The following is a 27,887-nucleotide window of genomic DNA, read 5'->3' as shown; positions in this document are numbered from 1 at the left end:
AGGAAATTATCTCCAAGGTGCAGCTGAAGACTACAAGAAGTTTTTTTTCACAAGAAACAGAATAGAGAATGTGACTCTATTGGAACTGGTAACCTGAAGGAGGATGACATTCCTTTGTCATGGGATTATGGTGATGACAGAAATACCTTTAATGATATTTGGAAAGAAAGTATTGAGAGATGTCCCTAAACAACATATGGCTTCAAAGGTAAACAAATAAAATTTCAGGCATCGATAACTTTTTCAAATTTTTATTATATTGCATAAGCTGTAACATTTTACAAACCTTAGTTACATTTTCAGCAACAGATACACTGATACTGTAGTAAATACAGAGATGAAAAGACACCTCTGACAAAATATAAAAAGGTAGAAATACTTAAAACCAGGATGCCAAATATCAAGAATGTTTTACATAAACAATATCCATACTAGAGAGTTTTTGAAAATAATTGCTGAGGTCATGAAGCGTTTGTTGACTATGAGGCTCCAGAATTCAAGGTGGTGAGCACAGTCAGGGCCATGAGTTCACCTGCCTTGCAACACCCAGAGCCAGGCTTTGCACGAGTAACATGCTCTAATGAGCACTAAAAACTGCCTTTCTACACAGTGACATGTAAAAATAGTACTGTTCTAATGTGGACTGAAGTGCAACGAGTGCTTCAAAGGAACTAAATCCATTACCTGGGGAATAAAGTACCAGGATGTTGTGGGGAGGGGGAATATAGGAATGTTCAGTAAGTCCTAAAACTGACTGAAAAAATTCATTTGGTAAACCAGTTTTCAGGCTGAGAGTGCTAGCAAAACAAGAAATGACAGAGTTTGGCCCTGCCAGTCTTAAAAAAACCTGAAGCTATTTATTTTTTCAGAACACAATGAATACTGCTTTTAAAAGGAAACGAAGCTCAGATTCAAGTCATTTAAGTCACCTTTCATATAAACTCTTTAACACAAATGTAGCTGCCTACTGTTAGAAGTGTGGCACAAATTAGTACAAATTACTATAAAAGAATGCTCATCTTTAGCTCTGTAGGCATAGTGTTTTCATAATACCACTGTGTTTTCATAATACCACTGTGTTTTCATAATACCACTAAATTTTTAAAAAAATTTAAAAGCTATTAAAAACCAATGCAGGTTAGGCTCCAAAATGAGATAAAAATTGGTTCTAGAAAATAAGAATTACGTACCAATCTCCATACAATTTCTGCTGCTACTGACAAGCAAAGTTAGCAGCTGAAAAGAGGACTTTTATTGTTATAATAGTTTATATATAAACATATGTTAATTCCATTTTTGAAGTTAATATCCCAGTCAGTTTGATACCTGTAAATCCAGTGACTTCAAGATGTTTGCACTTGACACACAAAGTTGAATCAGATCCCATATGAGCATTTTTAAAAGACACTACTGTTCAGATTGCTAAAGATATATTTTTTAAATTTCTTTTCAAACGTAAAATATCAAAACTAGGTTTTACAACAACTACCATCATCATCAACATGCAGAAGTCAATATTCCAACATAAAAAGCACTAGATCTGCCTCTTAAAATATTATAAAAGCTACATAATTGTATGAATTCAGGGGGTTTTGGCTAACAGAAAATAAAACCATAATGTGCTTTTCAGATAGTCAGGTGTCCCACTGATAAAATAAGTCTGATGAAAGAGAAAGGCACTTCAGCAGCTAATTTATCTCCAGATTTTCCTAATGTAAAGCACTAGACAACAGATGTAGTGCACTGCCTTTTCATTTGCACAGTGTTTGATCAGTAGTGTTGTGAAACTTTGTCACTTTTTAACTAAGAATTTATACTGGTGCCAGTTCATTTCATCCTCTTTGGTACAAATTACTGCATAAAAAACAAAGGAGACAACTAAACATTCCAACATCCTGGATTATTTTTGGTGTGTCACCTCTATCTTTATGGTGATAAATAATGTCCCTAATCAACACATAATTTTTACTTTCAGGGTTGTAATACCAGAGCTCTATTTTCTGATTGCACTATGAGGACTTTTTTCTCTTAATCAAATGTGATTTTCAAGTGATTCCCCCACCTTTTTATCTATAATATCTAGCATTTGGTAACAATCTAAAAATTACTGCCAATGAGCTTGCACTTAAAACTATATGTACATAAATAAGGGCTTTTCTTGCAAAAGCTGACAGCTCAAGAAGTGCCTTGTGAAGAACTGAGACAAGTGTTGCAAACATTTGTGCTCTTCAGAAAGAATTGATTCCACCAAAGCACAAACACATACCAGTTTGCAAACTAGCATCAGAAAGAAGTTGTATCCTTTCCCATATTAAATGAATGAATAATCTTTCCTTATTCATTCCCCTCTCCTTATAAGGGGCTCACAGACATTTCTCCCTTCTTATTCTCAAGGTAAGCAACCTCCAGATTCAAAGAAGTGGAAACCTCTGAATGTTTCCCCAGCCCTTCCAAGAGCTGTGTGCCTCAAATCCTTGCTAATTTTTCTATAGGCCTAATTCTGGCAGCAGCATTTTAACAGTCTGTTAATGCCACAAAGAGCCAACAGAAGAAAAACTTAAAAATAAATTCAGTGATTCCTATAAATTCATATGTTGAAATAATATAGAGAAATATAGAAAACCATAAGTTTGTGACACTTCACTGTGACATTCTGTCTTCTCCACATGTTACACATCCCGTAGAATGTTCTGTGGAATTAAAATTTTTAGAGCTCAGCACAGTCAAACTCCTTCTTTAAATGATCTAAAGCCAAAAATAATTCTAATCTCTAGCTGGCAATACAGGTTTTTCCAGTGCATAAATTCCAACTTACAGCTGGAATGTGAAGACTGATATAATATATTTGGAAATATTCTGTATGAATATAAACCATAATAATTTATAGAGTTGGATTTCTAATCCTTTTCTTTAACAATCAGATACCTACTCTGCCAGAGAATGAGAACAATGGAGTGCCAAACTTGTTTCCTTTGAACTCACGTAAATAAAGCCATTTATAGTAGTCCGTATTTTTTGATGTTACAAGTAAGTTTTGAGAAATTAGGTCTTTTTGGTAAACACAACGAAAAATGCATTTAAAAAATCTGAAATGTTACTGTTGGTGAACAAAATTTCAAGTAAAGACATATGAACTTAATATGAATTCCTCAAAACCATTAGCTTGTCAGGGATTTTCTGTTATGTTCAACAGAATGTATAATAATCTCTTTTTGAAAAGGGAGCCATCAGAACCAATGCAACTCTGCAAACAGGCAAATATTGAACCTCAAGGGCAGCTTTCAGAAGAAATGTGCACATTTAAATTGACTCCTACTAATGTGTACAACAAAATAAAGGATGAAGTGATCAATATCTAGTGCCTAGAAAGTCATGTTAAAAAATCCAGTACAGCTGTACATTAAAAAACAAAAAGTTCTTGTGAAAAAGTATTTAGTATTGGACAACAAAATTCCTGTTACCTAGAAAGAGAACCAAAGGCATGCTCATATGACAAGCCATCTTCATGTCTGAAATAGATGAATTAAACCTCTTTTAGGTTCTTGAGACCAATTTAATTAGAGACTTATTTACACACTGTAGTGGTTTGGCCCTGGCTTGATGCCAGGCACCCACCAAAGCCACTCTTACCAATCCCTTGCACACAGTGGACAGAGGAGAGAAAATCCAGTGAAAGGCTCCTGAACTGAGGTAAGGACTGGGACAGATCACTCACTGAATACCGTCACAGGCAGAACAGACTTACTCACCTTGGGGATATTAACTGAATTTATTACTGACAAAACCAGAGCAGGATAATGACAAGGGAAATAAATCTTAGAAACACCTTCTGCCCACCCATCCCTCTTTTCCAGCTCAACTTCCTCCCCTCAGTGACACAGGGAGACAGGAATGGGTCAGTCCGTCTGTGTGGTTTCCGAGACAGGAATGGGTCAGTCCATCCGTGTGGTTTCTGAGACAGGAATGGGTCAGTCCATCACATCTGGTTTCTGAGACAGGAATGGGTCAGTCCATCACATCTGGTTTCTGAGACAGGAATGGGTCAGTCCATCTGTGTGGTTTGAGACAGGAATGGGTCAGTCCATGGCTTCTGGTTTCTGAGACAGGAATGGGTCAGTCCATCACATCTGGTTTCTGAGACAGGAATGGGTCAGTCCATCACTTCTGGTTTCTGCCACTGCTCAAGGACAGAAGTCCTTCCCCTGCTCCAGCACAGGGTCCCTCCCACAGGAGGCTGCTCTCCATGAACTTCTCCAACTTGAGTCCTTCTCAAGGGCAACAGTTCTCCACAAACTGCTCTAACATGGCTCACTCACTCTTCCTTCAGGCACAGCCTGCCTCCAGTGCGAGTCCCCCACAGGCCCACAGGTAATTCCAGGATACCTGCTGCAGCAGGGGCTCTTTTCTCCACAGCTCCTGCCAGGAGCTGCTGCAGCACAGCTTCCCCATGGGTTCACAGCCTTGTTCAGGCATCCTCCATAGGCTGCAGGTAGGTATCTGCACTCCATGGGGTTGCAGGGGGACAGGTGCTTCACCATATGTATTGGGTTTGGGTGGCCAGGGGAGTCTACTGGGGTGGCTTCTGTAAGAAGCTGCCAGAAGCTTCCCTGATGTCTAGCAGAGCCAATGCCAGCAGCTCCAGGACAGAGCTGCTGCTGACCAAGGCTGGGCCAGTCAGAAATGAGGGTGACACCTCTGTGGTAACAGATTTGAGAAGGAAAAGGGAGTTATTGTGCAGATGTAATTGTGGCCAGAGAAGAGCAGGGTGAGAACATGTGAGAGGAACAACTCTGCAGACACCAAGGTCAATGCTGAAGGAGGAGGAGGTGCTCCAGGCATAGGAGCTGAGATTCCCACCTGTGATGGTGATGCCCATGGATACTGGGTGTGGCTGAGCTGGAGTTCATACCCCACAGCAGCCTCCCCAGCACTGTGCTTTGCCCTGGGAGCTGGAAAGGTGCTGATAACACACCAGTGTTTTGGCCACTGCTGGGCAGGGCTGGCACAGCATCGGTGCTGACTCTCAACATTCCCTGCCAACGAGCAGGCTGGGGGTGGACAAGATCCTGGCAGGGCACAAAACTGACCCAAATTAACCAAACAGATATTCCATACCATGTGACATCAGCTCAGGTATAAAAGCTAAGGAAAGGAGGAGGAAGTGGGGGTATTTGTTATTTACAAAGTTTGCCTTCTGGAGCAACCATTACAAGTCTTGAAGCCCTGATTCCCAAGAAGCAGCCACACATTGCTTGCTGATGAGAAATAGAGAACAAACCTTTTTTTCTTCCTCTCTGTGCACGTGCAAATTTTTGCTTTTGCCTTTGCAAACTGCTTTACCTCAATCCAGGAGTTGTTTTCCATCTTCTTTTCTCTCCCCTGCACAGCTGGGAACAAGGGAGCAATAGAGCAGATTGATGGGCACCTGGCATCCAGCCAAGGTCAACCCACCACACACACACCTATCTCAAACTTAATTTGCACTTTCATACTCATGAATTCAATAGGAACATTTTGTTCATGAAGCAAATGCTCACTTTGGACTGATGCATTGCTGGTACCATCCTGGTTGCCTTCCAAATTCTTCTAAAAACAGCAACAGACAACTGACAATCCCAACACCACAGACATATTTCACAGTAATATTTCCTGAGTAAATATTCCCAGAAGCCCAGCTGCATAGGATACTTCCCAACTCTTGAGTGCACTACAGGGCAGACAACCAAGCACCACTCACCTCACAATTCAAATATAGGCATTGTATGTTTGGGTCTTGGTAGAGAGCCTTAACCAAGCTCTAAGGGAAATACTTATAAAGCCTTTTTAGGATGATTTGTAATCAAACTGCCAAAGCCAAAATGCTGGAACTTATTTCACCAGGGAAACAGCCTCAAAGCCACAGAAATACATTCTGTTCACTATATGAAGCACATTAAGGGATGCATTCATTTTTCTGTTAGCCAAAGTTGAAATGATCACTTTGACAAGATGAACATTAAAATTAAAGAATATTCTGATGGCCTTTCCTTCCTCTATACACATCTTAGTTACAATTCATGCATTCATGACTTTTGGTAAATTTAACTCTAAGATGAGTCATAAATAGTATTTATATTGCATTATAGACCAAATTTTTGCAATCTGCTGTCTCATGCTCATAACCCTCCCCCCCAACTTTTAAAGCCTGTTTAATTCCTCTGCAAACCTAGACAAAAGCAGCTCAGGCTGGCAAAATGTAGGCACATAAACCCCAAATGATCTCCCATTGTTTTAAACATAAAATAAAAAGCAACGGTGCCAAGCTTTCCTGCTCAAGAAACACTTTCCAAGGCATAATTTGTCTAATCCTGTACAATTCTTCACCATGGGCCAAACTCTCACTTATAAATAGGCAGAGATTCAAGGCTATATTCTGGAGCACAGCTGGCCCAACAGCATAGACAAGAGAAGATGTTCACTGACAAAGCAGCCAAAACAAGACACTGGGATCAGGAGTAGCTGCAGCTCCAAATGCTACCAGAACCAGTCCTTTTCTGCTGGACATGGACCCTTCATAGCCCATGAACATCCACAGGCCATAACAAAGCAGATCTTAACAAAGCAGATGGGCAACACCTTAAGGTAGTGGGGACCATGAACTGCAGTGGCCACACTTGTACACTTCCCCTTCCCCCAGTGTTGTATGGAATTGCACATGGATGGGCACACAGGGAGGGCAGTAATGCTATAGAGCTCTGCTGATAAATCCAGCAGAGCTCATCTGCTGGTGTCGTGGGACCAACGGATGAAACATTTCACATTGTACAAAGGAGTAGTAACAGACAGCTAGAAAAGTTCACATATAAAATACTGTACAGATGGTCACGTTGATTAGGAACAAGGCTAGGAATGGCTTTAACTAGGCTACCATTGCATTAGCAACAAGTACAAAAAAATTAAATCATGTGCCTACATTTCTCACTGTGCATTCCCAAAGGTGTGTCCAAGAATGACAGGCTAAGTAAAATGTGGGCCTTCCTCAAACTGCCAGTAAAATTAAGAACTGGAAAAGTTTAATAGTAGCATTTCCCTGTTTTCAAATCACATGGAATATCAGTTGCCCAGCTGAAGTTTGGTAACTCAATCTTTATGTTAAAAAAATGAAACTTTTCTTGATACTAGAAAACAACATTTCCCTTGTAAACCCAACACTGCAGAATTACAGAAGCAGGCAAGAGATCAACAACCAGCAGGGAGAGCAACAGCACAAAGCACATTGTGTTTTAATTTATAGGAATAAGTGGCCTCTCCTCTCTTTTCTTCCAGATATTGGTTTTGCTATCTCTTTTCATGAGAGGTGGTCTATCCCTTTTTTTAGCAGAAGGGATACCAGATTCATGACTTCCTGGCAGAGATTTTTTCCTTAGACCTTCCTCATTATGTTGTTCTAGGACTGGCCCGTTCCCTCCTTCCATAATGTGTCTCACAGCCTGGTCCTCTGGAGTGCAAACAGTGGTCCCACTTTCACTGCTACTCAGATCCAGATCTTCCAAGTAAAGAATCTTAGAATGTGGCATACTTTTAATGAAAGTTTTCTCTCTCTCCAGTTTCCTGCTAGGATGATGCTCATTCATGTCCACACCAGAGTCCAGACTGGTATCATTACTCTCAGTTTTTTTGCCCTTTTTCAGATCTATGAAAGAATGCCTCACTTGAGCAATTGGCTTTCCATCCAAGGACACAAACCATGCTCGAGGATGCGGAGATGGTTTTCCTTTAGAGAGCTCCAGCAGTGTTTGCTCTGAAATCCCTTGAAGTTCAGATGAAAAGGGAGTCATTACAACTGCTTCATTCAGTGTCCCAGGAACAGAGACAGATTCCAGCAAGCTGTTGGTGTACCTGCCCCAGTTGGATGCTTGGGAAGGCAAGCCCTCTTCACCATCCAGGGCACTGTTCTCATCTCTGCAGGCAGAAGGCTGGGGATGAGAGTGCACTGGCATTTTGGGGAAGTGTTTGCATGTAACTGTCCCGATTCATGGGCTCCATCATGGGGCCGTACACCAGCTGCCCTTTCCTTGGCAAAGTTGCTGATTTAGCAGGATGCAGTTGTTCTGGGGAGTGGAAAAGGTCTGAGGTTTGAAGAATAGCAATAGGCTGATTGTAAATATGCATTAGATGTTCTGGGATATGGGAAAGCCCATACATCTCCTCTTTTAGTGAAAGGTACCTGTTTTGGTCTGGAATGTCCCTAGGAGCCTGGGAAATAGTACTGTTAGTGTGCTTTGGCTGCTGTAAGAGCCTCACTCCAGCACTAGGGTCTACTGAATGGGCTGAATTTCCTGCCTGACCAGTCTGACAGGATGACTGATAAGAAGCATCCTCTGAGTAGATTTTAAAATTGTCCTGTGATTTTCCATCTTCTGTGTCCATGGACAGCCTCCTTTGAGGGCTGTACGAAGAAATCTTCGGTGTATATAACTGTGACTTATCCTCCAGCTTTAAAGTCCCTTTGACAGCACTGATGTGATTTATGTGAGTTGTTGATGTTGTCTGGTCTTTTTTTATGACCTCCAGCTTGGTTGAGTTTTTTTCCTTCTTCTGTGTACGATGACATTTATCCCTATGCAAAAGAGAAACAAGGTGACTGCAGAGCCTATTAGGAAATATTGGACTGTTGACTACCAAAGCTGGAAGTCAGACTTTGGTTAAGAAGTTGTGGTGCAATTTGACATCACAAACTTAATGTTAAGTTCTGTAACAACTGTAATTAAAAAAAAAATATCAGGCTATACATAACAGTTTAGCTAAGAAAACAAGTCTTAACCTCAAAAGACTATTTTATCAACCTCAAATTCTACTCATAATGAGCTCCCTGGAACTTCTTTTGCTTACCTGCAGTAACAAAGAAGAACAGCAAAAAATCCAATGATAATGACAACAGTTCCTCCCAGTATGGCCGTAAGGAACACGGTGTGATAGGCTGTTATGTCCTTGGAAACAGCACTAATGATGGATTCTAGATTATCAAACAAAACCAGACAAGCATTAGTTCTTAAAACCAAATGAAGTGCAGAGCTAATAAACTGAACAGAACTTTTCCAATGATTTTGTGTTTCAATGGCATCATGTTCATCCTTCCCTTTTCACCTTGCTGTTTCAGCAGGAGCAGTGAAAATGACAGGTCATCTCAAATACTAAAGGCTTGCCATGACATCTACTTCATTCCAGACAAATTATATTTGTATTAATTGTCCAAACTAACTCAGAAAAGTGGTCTACATTTTCTACTTAGCACTCTGCCAGAGAGTGCTGTTTTTACAATTAGTCACACTGTTTCTCTGATAGATCCCTTTGTATGAATTTACAAAACGTGCAAAAAAAATCGCTGTAAGGACTTGAACAAAAGTTTGAGTGGTGAAGTTGCATGTCGCCCCTCCCTTCCTGCTGTTAAATGAAGCAATCAAACTGACAGCCTCATGGGGCATTCAGGATCTGCTTGGCCAGTGGTTGCCATACCTCTTGCTCCAGGCAGTGGAGCTGCAATCCAGTAGCCCAAGTGCTGAGCAGTGTATGTCCACACTAACTGGCCATCCACCTCCTTCACCACTCCTAGCCCACGGTTCACCCAAGCACCTGGGGGAAAAAAAAGGACAAAACATTGCACATGTCATGCAGGGTTCTTCTGTACCTCAAACCACCAGCAATTAGGCCACTATCAAAAACACACAAGGTGACAGGAAAAACTGAAACTTCTGTTTATTACTCGGCTTTAGTTAAACAGGCAAATTTCCTCTCCTGACAATTTCATTTCAAACTTCCATCTGTAGCCATTTACTTTGAAACAAAGCATCAACATTACTCACCACAAGTAAACTTAATATGACTCATTTTCTATTAGTAACTGTCTTTCACAGATATGCACATAAATAATTTGAAAAAACCTATTATAAGACCTTCAGCATGCATGAAGGTCAAGACTAAAAAATGAGGGAGCAGGTAACTGATGCATAGGGACACAAGTTGAACATCAGCTAGCAGAACTTAGTGGGAAAATATTTTAATCTTATTAAGCCACAATAGGATAAACAATGTTTGTTTTGAATGTCTCTCTCCTCCTCCCTGCCCCGAGGCTCTAACAGTTCAGTTAGCCCAAGGAAGTGCTATTCTTAGGACACAGATTTCCACACCATCTGTTTGGCGATGCAAAGGAAAGGTATTCTGGTATGCCAGCTTCTACAATTAATAAAGCATCCATGAGAAGACAGGGAACTATACTTAACTCACTTAAATATGTTTATTGTGGGCCATTTTTGAAATTCTAAGGACAGAAAACAGCCTCATGTAACCAACCTTCCATATTCAACCTGCAAATACTGAGAGGTAGAGAGAACCATCAGCTTTTTTAAAACACCAATAATCAAAGCATAAAAACAGTATAACTCATGTAAGCTGGAGCTTTTATGAATTTCAATTTGATTTTCTTCCAGGAATCTTCTTTCAGCAAAGGAAAAGTAAATATCTCCCGGCCAGGAGGTAATGATAAGGATGGACACGTGCTACAGATGCAGAGGAAATAAAGCATCAGCCTTCTCCTGGTTCTTGTGATGGCTGGCAGAGGGGAAAGGCAGCAGCAACTACCTAGAGCTCTGAACATGCTTTCTCAGCCACCTGAGAAATCTTGTCCAGAATCAGGAGTAACCAGCAAACCTTGTATAAATGGCAAAAATGATTTCTAGGTCTCCAGAAGTTCTATCTTGACTGAAAAAATCCATAAGAAGCTATACAATGTCTGCTGTCCTTTTCAGCAAATTACATCTTCCCCCAATATACTACATAGAAAATACTTGGTATTAAGAAAAAATATTAAAATGTGATTCATGAGTAAGCCCATTTTCTCTATGGTTTATTGCCATTCAAGCAGAAGGATATAATTCTCAATTTAATGTTGAATACAAGCTTTCTGGCTTTTGTAATTCTATTAAAATCCACAAAGTACTTTTAGCACTAATGCAGCAAAATATTTCATAAGAAGGAAGCCACACTCAATACGAATGAACAAACTCTGCATTTACAGCAGCTGCGTACCATTACCAAAGCTCATTTTCCAGGAAATCTCAGTACTACTCCACTTGGAGTAAGCCCCAGGAGCACTGCTCAGGCAGACCTGTGAAAGCAGTTTCTATCTTTTTCCTGCTGCATATGGGTCAGCCCACACAGACCTGTTCCCTTGCCACTATTACTGCTGACATGGGAGCTCTGATTACCATCATAACACATTATCCAAGGACTTCAGAGTTAAAAATTGTGTCAGTGTCTTGCTGGGGACATCCCACATGCAGCACCTTGGAGGCCAGAGCCTCATTACTGAGGGCAGCAGGAGCTCTGCACTCAGCTCAGATGGGGGCCTGCTGCTCCTTATGGATGCTCTGCAATGCCTGCTGCAGAGCTGAGGTGTTCAGCTGCCCTCACTCAGCAGAACCTTCACTAAAACACACCTTGCTATTACTCAGTTACCTTGGGAAAAAGTCATTTTGCAGGTGTCAGATCAAAGGTAAAAAAATAAAAGTAGCATACTTAAGTATAAACACCCAGAAAAAAAATATACAGTTGCAAATTTTTATTGTTAGAGAGAAAGAAATGGGAGAAAAAGTACAAGTTAATTTGTGCTCCAAAAGTTGCTGTCCTTTTTCACCATCCTTCTGTCCCTCTCCTCAGCAAGCAGCAGTGAACAGTACACCTCAGAAAGCATCCATTACAAACAGCTTGCCTTTATGGAATCTCTGTGAAGTACATCCCACTGGAGAGGAAGAAGCAGCTGGTTTTATTGGGGTTTGGATCAGCAGGCCATGCTCCTGGCTCCTGTTTTACTCCCAAGGATGACAATCCTATACAGGGATGCTGAGTAGGACTCCCACATAAACACCTCACACTGGTTTGTATTCTAACCCCATCCTGTGCTGCTCCAGTTCTGTCAACTCCTTGTTTAACAACAGTGTTGATTTAGCTTTGTTTAGGGAGGTAAAAAAGCTCAGCACAGGAGCTTGCACAAGTGGCTGTGGCAATAAGAAATTTAAACCTGGGAGATATTTTACCACCTCAGAGTAAAACCCTCTAAAATGTCATTTCTTTCCACCACTTACCCCTCTAAACTCTTCTAGGTGTATAGACAGACTTAATCTTGTCTGCCAAAACTTATCCTATTTACTTTTTCCCCACAAGACAGCCTAGCCAAATTTTATTAGCACGTCCTTAATTCAAATCCACGTTCTTCAGGTTTTTTTCATTAAGGTGATCAGTTTCTTTCTTGAATGTGTAAACAACACTTTGTTAGAGCTGCTGTTCCTCTCCTGTTCTTCCAAACACTGAACACAAGCTTTTTGCCTTGATAAGGACAAGGTGTGACCTCACTCAGTTGCATATTTCAAGCCTGTATATTCAATATAAATTCATATTTCAAGGGGGGTGGTGACTGTGAGGTGCAATGCAGGACAATCAGGACACTAATGCACCCACACCTAATACAGGTCAGCTAAATGGGTTACATGGACATAGCTCATTACTCACTCCTGACTAAAATTAGATGTGAAGGGATGACAAAAGGTTTAGAATGACTAATCCCCAGCCTCCTCTTTGCATACTGGAAGAACTATGTTGTTCCCTTGGAAAACTCTTATTTCCCCTTCATTTCACTTTCTGAATTGTTTTTGTTAACTGAAGCAATATCTATTCTGGTTCTACCATCAAAGGATCTTTAGAGCTACACTCTAGGAGACAAAACATCCAAACCTTCAGTTCTGGTTTGCTTTCTTTTAAGAAGGAATTCACAAAATTACTAGGCTTGAAATTTAACATCACCTAAAATATATGTTCTGTGAACACTCAGCATCCCATGAAAATAAAAATCCAATACACTAAATGCAGGTAAGAGGAATGCTAATGAATTTTACCAAAGCTTTTTGAACTAATGAAAGCAGGAAAATACCTTTGAACAATTCAAGCTAGTGCATTGAAATAAATGACCACCTATAGACCATCACCTCATAGAAAAATGCCATCACTGTTCCATGACCCACGGTGCCATGTGCCCAAACCTACAGGCATGTGCTAGAAGGCAAAATAACAAATAACTCACTTACCAATTTTCATATCAAATGTCCAGGCAGGTACAGCATCCCCCGACTTTACAGCAGTTGTGGGAAGAGGAAGGGTAACCTGAATGGGACCCTTTATGTTCACTTCTTTCCCAGCCACCAGAACATTTACACATATGGCAGTAAGAGGAGTTAATTCCATGCTTTTGAAACCTGAGGGCAAGAAATATCTTGTAATTCTCCTTTCACAGTTTATTTTAAAAGAAATACATGAAGAATTAAACTACTAAAGGCAAGTCCTCATCCACATCCAGCTACACAGTCAGCTGTTACCAACTTGGTGAAATAAAAATCAACATTACTTTTCTTCTGAGCTTTTAACAACTTATGATTAAAAGAAAACAGAGTCATTTCTATACCAATGCTGTAAGAGAAACACATTTGCAACATCTGGGTTCTGTGCTGCCCATAGAACTAACCATGAGACAAAACTTCGTTTGGGGTGGGGGAGGAAGGGTTTTTCCCCTCAGATGATCAGATTGCAAAGCCCCTAACTGATGTTAAATACAGATCATACAAGAATTTTGGTACAATCTCAATGTACAAAACATTGAATTAAACTGAAAGCATATGGAACCCCTCCTGTAAGGAATTATTTCCTAATTTGGCAGCCAGAATTAACTGAGTAGTTAATCATGAGGCTTGTCAAAGCACTCAGAGGAAATGTTGCATTTACAAGGCAGCCTGGAAGTTTCTTTCCTTTGTTTTCCTTTCACCAGTTTGCAAATGCTCCAGAATGCCCAGTTTGACAGGATGGTGAGAGAAGCTGAAACAGAATTACTAAGTAGCAGAATAATGTTAAATCTATGCAGGCTGTTAGAAGCTGGTTGTGAGAGAACTCCTGGCACATCAGATATCAATTAGCTTCCACCTGCCCTAAAAGGAAGCCTATTCCTTCAGGGGTATATGAATAATTTAAAGCACATGCCAGACAGACTGAAGGGAAAACTCAAAGAGGATAAACACTGCTTATTCTCCTATGCTTCTTTCCTTCTGCCTTCCATTTAAAGAGGTGAAACACAGATAAGAAAGATATTTTAAAATATCTTTGTCAAAATATCAGTATACATGCTGCCTTTAATGGAATGAAAATTAAAAAATAGGATATGATGACTTTATATAAGCCATGTGTTGCCCTCTCCCTGCACCACGATGAATTTAAGAGCCTCATGGCTTCAGATCCACTGGGAATAGAAAGAAAAGAACAAAAGAAAGATGTAACTGCACACAGTGCAACCTACCAGAGATTATTGTACCTATGCAAATTTAAAAACTATCTGATAGAATGACAAATACTAACAAAATCCAATGATATAAGAGCAGAGTTACAACTCATAAAAGCACTTGGTGCTTCTCCAGTGAAACACATGCACAGAAAACATATTCCAGCTGTGCTCTGTACACACAGGGACCACTTGGTCCCAGCCTGACTACCTGAGCCAAGAGGGGCTTCCATGCAATCTCTGTTCTGGGGGTAACCCCTAGAACCAATCACCCCAGTGAAAATGCAGGAACTCCACAGCTGAAGCTCATTGCTGCTGTTTCACTGATTTCTTTAGCTTCACCTACTCTACAGTCTGGCTGTAATTGCATTTTTAAAGTGTTAGTAAACCAGTTCCACAGTCTCATGAAATCCTGAGCATAAATACATATACATACATATAAATGTAAAAAGCAGGTTCTGAAGTTGTATTTCAGCGCAGCAAGATATGTTCTGTGAACATGTTCTGTTCACAGAGTAACACTGATTTACTGACCTGATGTGTTCATAGCTCACTCCTGGGCAACAAAGCTTTGTCATCTAATACAATGGAAGCAGCTTCAGGCCCCCTTAAATTAAGCATATGTTTTTCTGAAACACTGTGCACTCATATGCATAATAATATTTCTTGATACGAATTCCCAACCATCATATTCACATACCTGATTTATTTAGAATAATTCCTGTTGTATAGAGAAAGCTGTCCACTTTCAAAAATTGCTCTGGCACTGTCAGATAGGCTGTAACATTTGCAATGTGATTTGTTGGAAGCTTCATTAAAGATTTTGGAAACTGGACACTCGGTTGAGATTTGGCATCTGTAAAAGAGTAGTATTTTGTCTTAGCCACAGTAAAACAGCCAAACAGTGTTTTTATTACTCTTCAGCAATCCACTTAGCACAACAACCTGTTTTCCCCAATTTTCTCCATGATTTCTCTATTTCCAGTCTAGCACTTGTCACAGCCCCTCGTACAGCTACATAATTAACAGAAAATCTGGCTTTAAGTAGATAGGTATTATATAAAATGATGTTTAATTTTTTTTCCACGTGGGTGCAGATGGCTATCACAAAGTGTTTAGTTACAGTCTGCATGCACAGAACTTACCAGACAGTTTTCCAGTAATTAAGACAGTATCTTCAAACAGCCATATATTAGCTTGACTTTGTGGGAATAATGAGAGCGTCACGGATGAGTAGACTGTGGAAAATGATAAAATCTGTTATTACACTGTGCAACCAAAAAAAATCCTCCAAGGCCTCCAAATCTAAAGATCTATTGAACAGAGCAGTTAATAAACCAGAGAGCATATGAAGACTAAATAAATTACTCCTGTTATCCAGAGCAGATATTTTAGTGTTTAGGCAGAAAGACCTCTGTTGAATGTTTGCTACTGTTTTATACCTTCTATGGATAAACAAGTGACTAGAAAGTCACTAGAAAGTGTCAAAAATCTGTTTTTAAAGAAAAAAATCATGTGGCTTTTCAGGATCATGCAGTAGTTAAACAAGAAAACCTGTGAGGAAATACTGCTGAAGCAGAGCTGTAACAGGTGATATCTGCTTAGAGGACAAAAAGCATTGGCATTCTAAGAATTACTCCGGATTTTTTTTTACTCAGGTCAACAGGATTTTTGTCAGGACACATTAACAGCTCTTTGCTAACTCTAGGCAAAAAAAAAATCTAAGAATTCACTGTGTGTCAAAACATAACCCACTTAGATTTTCAAAGGGCTATTTTCTGCTTTAGAGTAATCAGAATTTTGACAAGTTTAACAGACCGTTCACCCCTAGATCTGCATTGACAGGCACCATCTCCCTTGACTGACTTCTCTGAGTTGTGTTCAGCTGACAGCAACCACCCAACATCTTAGGAGAGAAATTTAATTACTGCCAGAGAGAGTTTAATAATAGGACTGTAAGATGCTTACGTACTTGGCATCCTCGCAGTCTTCCAAGGCAAAGGTGTCAGCAGGTAGCCATCCTTGTATGAGACAATAGTTAAGCTTAATCCCTGCTTGTAGGGGACTTTTATCAACACTGCTCCATTGTTCCCAGTGAGAGTAGAATTTGTCAGGGTGTAGTTAACAAACACCTCGACCACCGCTTGGCGCAGGTACTGATGGCTGATGATGTCATTTACTTGAACTTTTAGGGTAAAAACAGATCCTGTTGACAAAAAGAAAAACAGGAGGTCACGGTGATACATCACAGCTAAGGACCATGGTTTTGTAAAGAAGTCCTGGAGCTCAGGTCTTTGCTGTTCATGCACTGCACAGTGGATCCTTGTTTCTGGCCAAAGGCAGGGGTAACCATGCAATTTATACCCCAGAGAAGGGGGAAACAAAAAAACCTTAAGATGAGGCACAAAGGTGTCAAAAAGTTTATCAAACTCAGCAAATATAATAACTAACCAGTTAAAAAAAAACCACCAACATTTGAAACCAAATTACAAAGCAATCTTCCCCTTTTTGTTTAGGCTTGGAGAATGCATCTGTGACAAGGTGAGATTTACTGTGCTCTGCAATATCACACTGGTAATACAGATGGTCTTCTTATCCAACCCTTGGCTTGGGACACACATTTCAACGTGCACCTTGAGTTTGTAAAGGCAGAGAACCTGATGTCTACAGTGAGACAACACATTTTCATTTACATGTGTAACATTATTATAAATGCATCCAGGCATTATTTTAAGCTACCATCTCCCACCAGACTTTTACTGGCTACTTTTCACCTTCCTACATTGCAACTTCTCAACAATATTTCTCTAATTAGAGGATCTGATAGTTCATACCATACCTACTGTCTTGCAGAGATCATAATTACAGTGACTAAAAAGTATGTTGAAAATAATCAATCCACTTGAACAACAGTCTCAAGGTGCTCTGAATCACAATTTCTCTCTCACCCTGATGGCAAATAAACTGTTAGGGAGTCTTTTCACAGTATGTGAAAAGGGACAGAATTCCACATGATTTCCAGAATAATTTGATTTTAGAAATTAAAATACCTAAAATATTACTATTAAAAATAGTTTCAGTAACAGATTTTCCAGTATTTTGGTTACAGATCTACTACTGTTCAATATCACTGCACTACTTTGTATCCTAACACTTTCCAATCCATTCATCATGAATATGTATTTCTATTTAGGTCAAATGTCAAGTTAAGTTATTTGACATGTATCTACCCAAAATCATACTTCAATTTCACTGTGTTATCCCCACTATAATTGAGATTGACATTGCACCAAGAGATTACTGCCACTGACCTTGACTGAAATGAATAGGTCTTGAGGAACCCAGTGCAATCCATCAAAAAAAAACCCAGTATGTGGTGGAGATGCCCTCCAAGGTGGGCCTCTCTGAAATAAGTATTTATTTAAATAGATTGTATGCATGGAGCATATTGTATATTCATGAAAAAAAATGACCCGCAAATAACAAAAGCTACATTGGCCTAATTTATGTTTACCACATACACAGCAAAAACTTACCAGCTATAAGTTGCTAGATTGATTTTCTGCAATGTTATACAAAAATCTACATCTCTTTTAGCAAATTGATACATATTTTCAGAAAAAAAATTTTAAAAACCCAGTGGCATTCGAATGCATTTGACAAAATTAATCAAAAAATGCACAATAATCTTGGAACAATGTAATCTGTTTTTTTTCTTTCCCATATGTAAGATATTTCGGGAATAAAACTGCTTTAAATTGCTGTGCTAGAGGGGTTTTAAATCATGTGATAATGGGGGAAAAAATTATGCCATGTCAGCAAATTACAGGCTCCAAACAGCTCCTCCAGGCATTGATCCAGTTCCACAGATACCAGCATCATTCCAGTGGCTGCCAAAACTTGAAAAACAGGTCATTTGCCCCTGGCCAATGACTAGTTAAAAGGCTACAGAGGAGAGGAAACAGGCTGTGTACAATATTATTATCCAATAATCATTTGGAAGTCAGGAGTCCATCATGAAATGGTATTTAAAAGTAAGAAATACAGTGGTACAAAAGTCAAGCTCATGCCAGTAAGAAGGAACACCAGAAATGCCTGTTATAAACTGGTATTTTAACAGCTGGAGTCAACTTAGGAAAAAAGAGCCTAGTTTTAACAGCTGAAATCAGTCATAAAAAATTAAAACCTAAAATGTACTTAGAAAGATACATTCTTTCAATCATTTCATACTTTTAATGAGTATTTTCAATTTCCTGCTGACAGAAAGCCTAACAAGAAAACACAGGAGAGAGGGCAAATGCCACAGCCCTCCTGCAGCTGTTGGTAAATTCAGAGGTTGTTCTGTGTGCAAAACTATTTCTTCCTCTCATCTCCTTCAGTTACAGCCAGATTAAACCCCAATTCCTTAGAATTTCTTAGAATCTTGGGGTTCCAAAAAAAAAAAAAAAAGAAAAAAAAAAGGCTGTAAAACTGTAGAAAGCTGTACTGTTTTTTCACTCTCTGATGGTGAGCTGAAGAATATCATTGCCTGTTTTTGGCCATGCTGAACTTTGATTACTTCTTTCTCCCATGGGCATAGAAATTGCCACAGCATTTCCCCAAAGTGATGCTCTGCCTGGAGGGGCATTGAGGAGATGCAGACATCAGGCTGGAAATGCAGATTGAAATCCCAGGGACGGAAATCCTGGGGGTTGCTGAGACAAAGCTCTCCAGTGGCAGCTCTGAAGAGTCCCCAGCTATGTGAGTGTCACACACAGCAGTGCTCACTTTGTGCCCCTGAGCATCCAGACACAGATTAGAGGTGACCCAACCCCTGCTCTCAGTGCCTTTGGCCTTTTCTTTTGTGCTACCAAAGGATCTCCCTGACAAGAGGGAGTTGTGTCCTGCCTGCACTTGGATTTGCAAATATCAACTCTGCCAACAAGTCACTTTAAACTCCCACACAATGGTTTGGGAGACACTTTTTAATAAAAAGAATTATTCTTTGCACTCCTGAAGAGTAACAGCACAGGAGACATGAGGACACCTCACTGTGCCTCTACCCAAATGCTTGTGAAATGATAACATGTGAAAAAAAGCCAGGATCCAACAGTGACGATTTTCCACTCACAAAGCCACATTCAGCACAGTTTTTCAGGCCAGTTGTTGCAGCCCAGTGAAAAGCAGGACATTCCCAGGGCTCAGAGCTCAGACTTTGTGTGCAGTTCTGGTCCTACAGCACTGATCATTGCTTTCCAACCTTCACATCCCCTGGCCAGCTCCCTCCTCACAAACCCCACATCCATTTAATGTGCAAATTTATCACAAATTTAATGGCTTTCAGTTATTAACAATGTCACAGTAACATCCAAGACACCTAATTGGCAAAGAAAATACTGCTTTTCTTTTTGTAAATACCTTAATTTACAAGCCTTGAACAACAATTTTAAGTCTCCACTCTGATGGAAACTGCAGTAGGATATTTTAATCACATATAAATATATAAAAGAAGACTCAACCCCTTTCCTTTCATATAGGATTCAACCCCTTTATGTATCCTTTCAGTATATATAAAATACACTGAAAAACCAGTTCACATAAAAATAATGAACACTTGGCTAGCTTTTTAACAAAACCAAAGCTGAAAACTTAAACAACGGATGAACCTTGTGCTTTTTTCTGGTCACTGACATGTGCCAACCACAAGTGGGTCAGCTGTATCTCAGTATTAAACAGATTTGACAGAACTCCTACAATTAGAAGAAAGAACTCAGTCCTTGCTAATTTGATTTGTGCTGCCTCAGAGGAAGGGATTCTTCTCTTGGCAGGTCCACTGGAAATGCCAGCTCCTACAGCATTAAAATGTTTCTGATAAACCTTCATACAAATGCAGCAGTTATTCAGACAGAGAGAAAAAAAGGCCTTCTACCACATTGAGCTGCTTCAGTCCTGGTCAGTAAAACTGATTTTACTGAATTTACACCTGATTTCTTTGAGAAGAAATAGCTAATGCCTGGAATTTGGCTTCATATCACTGTCCTAACTCAGAAATCCTATCACAGAATTAAGCCAAAGAACTGCTTGGAATTGCAAGCTGGGTACAAATGTAACACTGCAAAAAAAAAAAAAAAAATCTTAATTATGGTCCATGTAATTTGTTCTTAATTCTGCAGACAAGCATGTCATGTGGTTACCATTTATGTGAGATTTAATTACCATGGTCAAGGCCAGAGCCCTCACAGGCACCAATATGTTCCAAACTCCACATAACTGAGGTATGGGGGTGAAAACACACACAGGCCACTGCCCAGGGGGGATTCCTACACATTCTGCCAGGTCTAAGCCCTTTTTTTCCTCTATTACCCTTTTTTTCCCTCTATTAATCACCAAGTTCCTACAGCCACAGAGGTTCTGCACCTGGAAGGAGGCAGCTACTCTTCTCAAACTCACAGACAGCTACCCAGATAACAATTATCTTATGGCATGAAAAGTAATTATAATCAAGTTATTCCTTAGTTCCTTCCTTCAGAGGGGACTCCTCTCACCCTTGCCCAGAGGTGTTTAAACCCATGGCAGAAAATATGAGCTGATGTGAGCTCTGTGGCTCCCTCCTAACCAGGCAGAGAAATCCCAGGCTGTGCCATTTCCTTGGTCTTAGCTGACTGAGCAACCCCTTTTCCATCTTTTACATCCATAGCACACCATATTTTTTGGCTTAGCACAATTAGGGATAAGAAAGGTGCACTGATCTGTAAAGGAACAATGTGTAATAAGAACAAAGGGGTTTACTACACATCCAATATTGCAGTGGGCATTGCCATGGGGGGTGGAAATCAATGAACACACAATCTAGACTGCCAACACACATCTGGCTTCAGTAAAAAAAGGTCATGCCAAAGCCATCCTCCTGCCCACAAATACCAATTGCTACTTCTTAAAATTCCCTTAAAACTAGTAAACTACTTTCCTTAAAACTACTAAACTACTTCCCTTACAATGGCTAAAAGTAATAGCAGTGAGAAGCTACAAAAGATAGGCGAAAAAGATGGGGGGGAAAAGGGGAAAAATATGAGAGAATAAAAAAAGGGGGGGGGGAATAGGGAAAAAAAACAATGGGGGAAAAATAAAGGTGGGGGAAAAATAAAGGTGGGGGAAAAATAAAGAAGATGACTGGGAAAAAAGAAAGAAAGATGGTGGGGAAAAAAGAAAGAAAGATGGTGGGGAGAAAAGAAAGAAAGATGGTGGGCAAAAAAGAACGAAAGATGGTGGGGAAAGTAGAAGCCCTCTTCAGTTCATGAAAAATCCATGTAGATGAGGGGCAGTTGTGCAGCCCCTGAGGGCTGGAGGTGACAGTGCAGGGCCAAGCCCCCTCCCCACAGGCACCATCCATCTGTGGGTGCCTTTGTCCTGGAGTCACTGGCACAGGACTGAGCTTGCTGCCTTGCACAGTGCATGGAAATGACATAATAGGTGACCCCTAAACTCCCATAACTATTTTATGGGTGCCTTGTGAGAGTTATTGTCAGGCTGGGGTGAGCTCTCTGCCTGGTTTTCAATTATGCCTCTCCTAGCTATCAAATAAGCTGCAAATCTAATTAATAACCACTCCAGCCAAATGTGGGCTTCATTTGTGTGCTATCAGGGCTCTTTTATCCCGTCATACTCCATGCAATAATTTATAGACCCTAGTACAAATGGGCATGTACATGTATAAAGATCCCTCTAACTCTGCACAAATCATTCTATCTGTTCCAAATTGGTATCAGAAGATCTCATTTAGAAACTAATTACGTGATTCTTTAGAAGGATGTTTTATGTGCTGCTCCTCTGATTTAAGACAGGAGCAGAAAATAAATAGCAGAACATTATTTGTCCTCCCTAAAATGGAACACTGCTAAAATCAAAAATACATTGCAAGTGTTTTGGCCTGTGGAATTTTCACTTTGTCTTTATTAATTAGTTGTAAGTACAATCTGCATATTTCATTTTCTACAACTTATGACTGAACTGAGAAGCAAAGAAGCTCACGCTGTTCACAAAAGGTCTGAGAAAATTCAGCAAATACCTAACCAGATGTAAAAATCAGGAAAAGAGAACCTTAGATTTAGATTAAAACAACACATGGTTAGGACAACAAATATAATTATTCCACCTGGCTGCAAAAAGAAAATACTTGTATGTTGACAACTACTGACAGGCTCACTCTGCACTTAGCAGGAGGTTCAGTTTGCACCACCCCTCTCCAGAATCACTCTGGCAGTTAAAACTTTCCAGCCAGGGACTCAACACTAACCCCAAAGTGATGGGTGAAGAACAGGGCTACATAAAGGCAGACACAGACTGCAACAATTGCTAAAAATTGCCTTATTTAGGTTGATCTTTAAGCAAAATGGCAGCATTATGGCTCTAATTTTAAAGCAAGTAGAGGCTGCTCCTTGAAATGCCCTTTGGAGAAAAGATATTGATGTTTAACTGCTTTTAAACAATACAGATACCATAAAAGATATTTTTAAACAAAGTGAAGCACAGAGGTGATCAGCATTTGCTGCATTTGAATATGAACAGCCAATCCACATTATCTGTACAGCACAGTTCTGTAGCTCTGCACTCCCTTAAAATACTTTAATGCAAAATCAAACTCTAGGATGTATATTTAAGAGAAGCTTTGGCAAACATCTTTGCAGGGACACAGAGCACATTGCCAATTTCCAAGGACAAAGCAGCAAAACAGGGTCTGGGAAAGTAGGACACCACAGTATTCCCACTGCCCTATTTCTGGTCAACCAATTTCCACAGAAGGCATCTACAAAATCTCAATTACGAGGGAGCAAAAGGTGGATCCTGGGGGGAACAGGCAGTCCCTTTTACACAGAGAAAGGCTGTTACAGTCATTTTTATTGTAGGAGGCAGTTTAACCCAATCTTGTCAGATCTAGCTGCCTCCACCAAGCTCTTGCTTCACAGTCAAGAAAAAGTGTAACAGATTAGAAATTAAAAAAAAAGAAAAAAGAAATTTAGCACACTGTTGGCTAAGCTTTGCCACACATCAGGCTACTCAAGTGAGCTTCTGCTGGAAAAAAAAGCCAATTATATTCTAACTCTGAGAGTTTTTTGAACAAATTCTGTTATATTTGCTTCAAATAATGCTTTATTTCAGATACAGAGAAACATTTCCTTATTTCACCTTATTTCTCTGATGAGAATATCACAGCATAGCTGTGATAGGCATGTGCAGACCACAGTGCCAGAATTGTCAGGCATCTGTATATGGGTTAGGAGGAAATGGAAATTATTTACTAGAAGCTCATTCATGTCAATGCATGCATCATTTCAGCACACAACTGCAGTATTCAGGTGGCCCTTCCTCCCACCTTATTGGGAAAATTAAAAACAGAGCATAGGAACACCTTTCACACACTGTTCTGACTCCTCAGTGCCACACCAAGAAGGGGCTGCATCTCCTGAAACAACTGGATGCTTTTGCTCTTGAGAGCTGAACAAAACAATGCAGGCAGAGATGTAAACCCAACAGCCTGCTGTCATCTCAAACAGAAATACACCTGCTTTCTGCTCTTTGTGCTCTGAAAAATCCCTTTCCCACCTCCTGTTTCCCCTTGCCTTTGATCATGTCCTCCTTCCTTTGCAGAGCTCAGCTCAGTCTCCTTCCTCCACAATTCAATCCATCCTGGAGCCATCTCTGTGATGAGGAGTCCCTGTAATATTTTAGCCAGTGAGATCACTGGTTATGAGAAAAGACTTTTCTAAAGATGAGGTTTTCTGCAAGCAAAAGAGTGGTGAATTTATTACATGAAATTAAATGCATTGAATCAAACCCATCAGGGTGAGCACTTGAAAGGGACACTTCTAATCTAGCAGACTGAAAAACTGCCAGGGATTTGCCTCTGGGAAATTAGCATGATCCAGAGAAAACTTCAAGGTTCTAAGTTAATTAGTAGGTGTAAGACTAGCTATTTATTTAGTTCAAAACAGACCCCAAATGCAGCTTCATATGATAATAAAACTATATCAGACAGTATAAAGCAGCTGACTGCCTACTAACACACTGGAGCAAGTGTTATATATTTTAGAGAAAAGAACAAAGCCTTTTCCCCTTCTTAAAGGGATTTTGATGGGAAACAAAAGTAAATAAACAAAGAAAAAAACCCAACACACCAGTGAAACAGAATGTTTATCTGAGTCATACCTTGTCCATTTTTTCCCAGCAAAAGTATTCACAGACATGGCACCACTTTTACATGGAATTACCACTGCATTTTACTGATGTTTTCACAAAAAAGTTGTTGGATGCATTTATTTACTGACAACGATTTTGTTTCACTTCAGCAGAATAATTTTTTTTCACTTTAACAGAACTATTTTCCTTTTATATTCAGGGGTTTATATTTTGTACAGGGTTGCGTGCATACGTAAATACAAACCTTAAGCAAACAAAAAGAGGAAAAGGAGGTTTGCTTTTTGAAGAGAGAGGTAAAGAAAACTGCAAAATATTCTTACTGGAAAGCTTGTCCTTGAATACTTGTTGAAAAATATTAATTTCTGCCTCATTAGTACCTAGGCACCGAAAGGATTTCCAAAGTAGCCAATAAGCATTAGGTCAGGGTAAACCAATAAACTGCTTTCCCTACAACTTTTGCTATCAGTTCCTCCAAATTCAGAAGCAACTGAAAGGCAAGAAGAAATTGAGTCAGGACTAAATATGGCCAATATTCAACTCTGGCAACTCTTGAACTGCCATATTTTGATGTGATATTTGCCCAGTATAATGATGTCTGTACTTCCCAACAGACATTAAATTCCCATCCATCTCATTCCATGACACCCTTGTGCAGGTACTGATTGCAGCACTACCTTCAGTTCACACTAAAAAAAAAAAAGACAAAAAAAATTTAAAAAATGCACTTTTAATGCTTGCAATTATTTTAATGGATTTGGATTACTTTATAATCTGGATGGCCTCAGTTTTCAAAATCTGTGTGATTGCATAGGCATATATAGCTTTTTCAATTTGAAGATCTGCTGTATATATGAGGACTGATCTGATGACTTATTTGAATAAATAAACAAAAATAGCCATTTTCTACAACCAGATGTGTTCTGCCTTTATAAGTGGTTACACTTCCACCCAAGGTCTCAGACCAGATGCAGAAAAAGCTGCATAAGCACAATAATCATTCCACAAATGTTGACGGGAACCAAATATGGATGAAATTAAGGTCCTGCCAAATCAATAAAATAAGCCAGATGATCATAGGCAGCATCCCTGATGATTACTGCTGCATAATCAATGAACACATTCCTGGAAGGACCCTGCTTGTAAGAAGTGCAGCAGAAAGCCAGCAGGCTAATCCATAAAGCTGCTAACCATTCACTCTCCTCCCATCCAGTGGGAACACACCCCCAAGCACTTTGAAGTGCTCCTGGTCAGAAATAGAAAATAGAAGGAAAATTCCCCTTGATATATTTTTATGGGCTACCTAAGCAAGAGCCATGAAATTCAGACAGCAAAGCAGCCATGAAGGTTAGATGGGATTTCTTTCTTCCCTCTGTATTCCTTCAACACTGCATGGCATTTATGTCATTTAAAACATTCACTGGGATAATTTTAAGTGCACAGCATGTACTGCTGCAAGGTACTCATTTGGTGAGGAGTTGCAAGATGTTTTTCTCACCATTTGTGCCTCCTTCACAAATTAAAATCAGACTGTGTCACCACCTGAGCCAGAACATGGGAACTTACAGGACACAATAAACCTATGAGAATTAAAATTACCATAGCAACTCTGCATTTTGATTTGCTGCTATTTTGTTGAATCAGCCAGCCTGGCTCTCAGAGCTGTGGTTACTATGGAAGACTGAAGCAGAAATTCACCTTCCTGGGGCAAGGGAGACAGACAGCAGACAAGATGAAATGCTGCAGTCTGCACAGCTTCACTTACTTAGGAGTCATTTATTCTAAATATCATCTTCTGTAATTTGATATAAGTGAGATAAATTATTAATATTACAAGAATAAAATCTTAAATAAAATTTACCTTTCAAATTGAGATAAATTTGCAAGTGAAAGTGATTGAAATGAGCAAGCAAATACTGGAAAGAGCTCCCAAAACCTACAAAATAAAACAGCTTTGCCCAGGCATTTCAGAGGCCTTTATAAGGTTATTTTTTTTCATATCAGTTTACTCACTGGCTAATATTAAACCTGTAATGCTGCTCTTTCTTTTTTTTTTTTTAATCACTGCCAGTAGCATTTTACCTTGCACCAGAGCTGAGGGAATGAAAATATTAAAAATTCAGTTTGTTACAGAATATTGGGGGGGGGGGGGAAGTACAAAGGGGAATATTATAAAATCTTCTTAATACTCTATTTTAAATATGGGGTTTTTATATAAATCCCACAATACATTATACATCTTCAAGAAAAATGGGCAAGTGTCTGTTAGAGGGTGAGCACACAATGTGGATTTCCCACTGATGAACTTCACAATTAAACCTTCAGCATTTACACAGCAAAAATAAATCTGTGAGCAGCAGCATCTTAATAAATTGTGACCATTTCTTATAGAGAATTTCTAATGATTTGTCAAACCTACCCTCTAACAGTCAATATACTTGGACAGAAAGAATAGTCCAGTACACTTGCAACATGAATATTTTTTTTTTTAATCCTAATGGGTCAGGTAAAGGATTTGTCTTGAGGAATTCCTAGTGGTGGCTTGTGAGTGGAATTGGCAGAAAAAAAACCCTGTACAATTTTAAACATACCCTCAATTTGACAGAAGGAGGAAAAAAAAAATCACAGGAAAACAAAGCAGCACCTGTTCAAACATGGCATTTAATGCTGTGAAACCCTAGGACAGACATGCATCCACAGACTCTGTGGCATAACACAGCCCACAAACCAGAAATTCAAACATCAGTGCACATTATTCACTAATTGCAAAGGACAACCACTGTTGCATTCAGAGATATTTTTCAATAACAACCTGCTCACTACCCTTGTCTGAGAATACTTTGCTTCCCCTAAAGCTGTAAAATCTCATACCTCTCCTTCAAGAAAGATATTTCTAATGCTGCTGCAATGTCTGTCTTTCACCTGCAAGAGAAGATCCTCTAATCCCTTGGAAGAAGGCCAGTGTATAAAGACATATATGGAGAAAATAGAATTTAAAGTTTGCAGGACAACATTCCCTAAGGGTAGCTCTGTACACGTGGAATGGGGATTTTTTATTGCAAGAGTTAGGAAATCCATATTGCAGCAACAAAGCAAGAGCACCCAACAAGCTACAGTCTCTTTTATATAGAAATTTTCATTAAAGTTGAGTTTCATAACGTGAATGATGAAAAAACACAAAACAAAGAATACAGAGCACCGGGTATTAGAAAAATGACTGCAGATCCCTACTCATTTTAAATAAGTATTACTGCTGAGAGCTTAAAAAGGTTTAAAAAAAGAGAAAGTTCTGTCACATCAGGTCACAGGCCAGAGGAAAACAATGGCAGCAGGACTGCAGCACAAGAGCAGAACTGCTCAGGGC

At 39.6% G+C, this 27,887-nt stretch overlaps 1 protein-coding gene across 1 annotated transcript in view; it reads right to left on the bottom strand.

Annotated features, from left to right (window-relative positions):
* Positions 1-235: 235 nt before the first annotated feature.
* The window catches only part of FAM171B (family with sequence similarity 171 member B), a 38,223-nt gene continuing 10,571 nt past the window's right edge, over positions 236-27,887 (bottom strand). Inside the window, 8 exon segments of the mRNA XM_030952343.1 lie at positions 236-7,985; positions 7,987-8,599; positions 8,872-8,995; positions 9,496-9,612; positions 13,116-13,283; positions 15,054-15,209; positions 15,499-15,591; positions 16,326-16,559. Of these exon segments, the coding sequence (XP_030808203.1) occupies positions 7,263-7,985; positions 7,987-8,599; positions 8,872-8,995; positions 9,496-9,612; positions 13,116-13,283; positions 15,054-15,209; positions 15,499-15,591; positions 16,326-16,559 (2,228 nt within the window). The 3' untranslated portion in view covers positions 236-7,262.

This window comes from Camarhynchus parvulus, chromosome 7, assembly GCF_901933205.1.
Source record: "Camarhynchus parvulus chromosome 7, STF_HiC, whole genome shotgun sequence".
Taxonomy (NCBI): Eukaryota; Metazoa; Chordata; class Aves; order Passeriformes; family Thraupidae; genus Camarhynchus; species Camarhynchus parvulus.
This window is presented reverse-complemented; position numbering and strand designations above follow the sequence as displayed.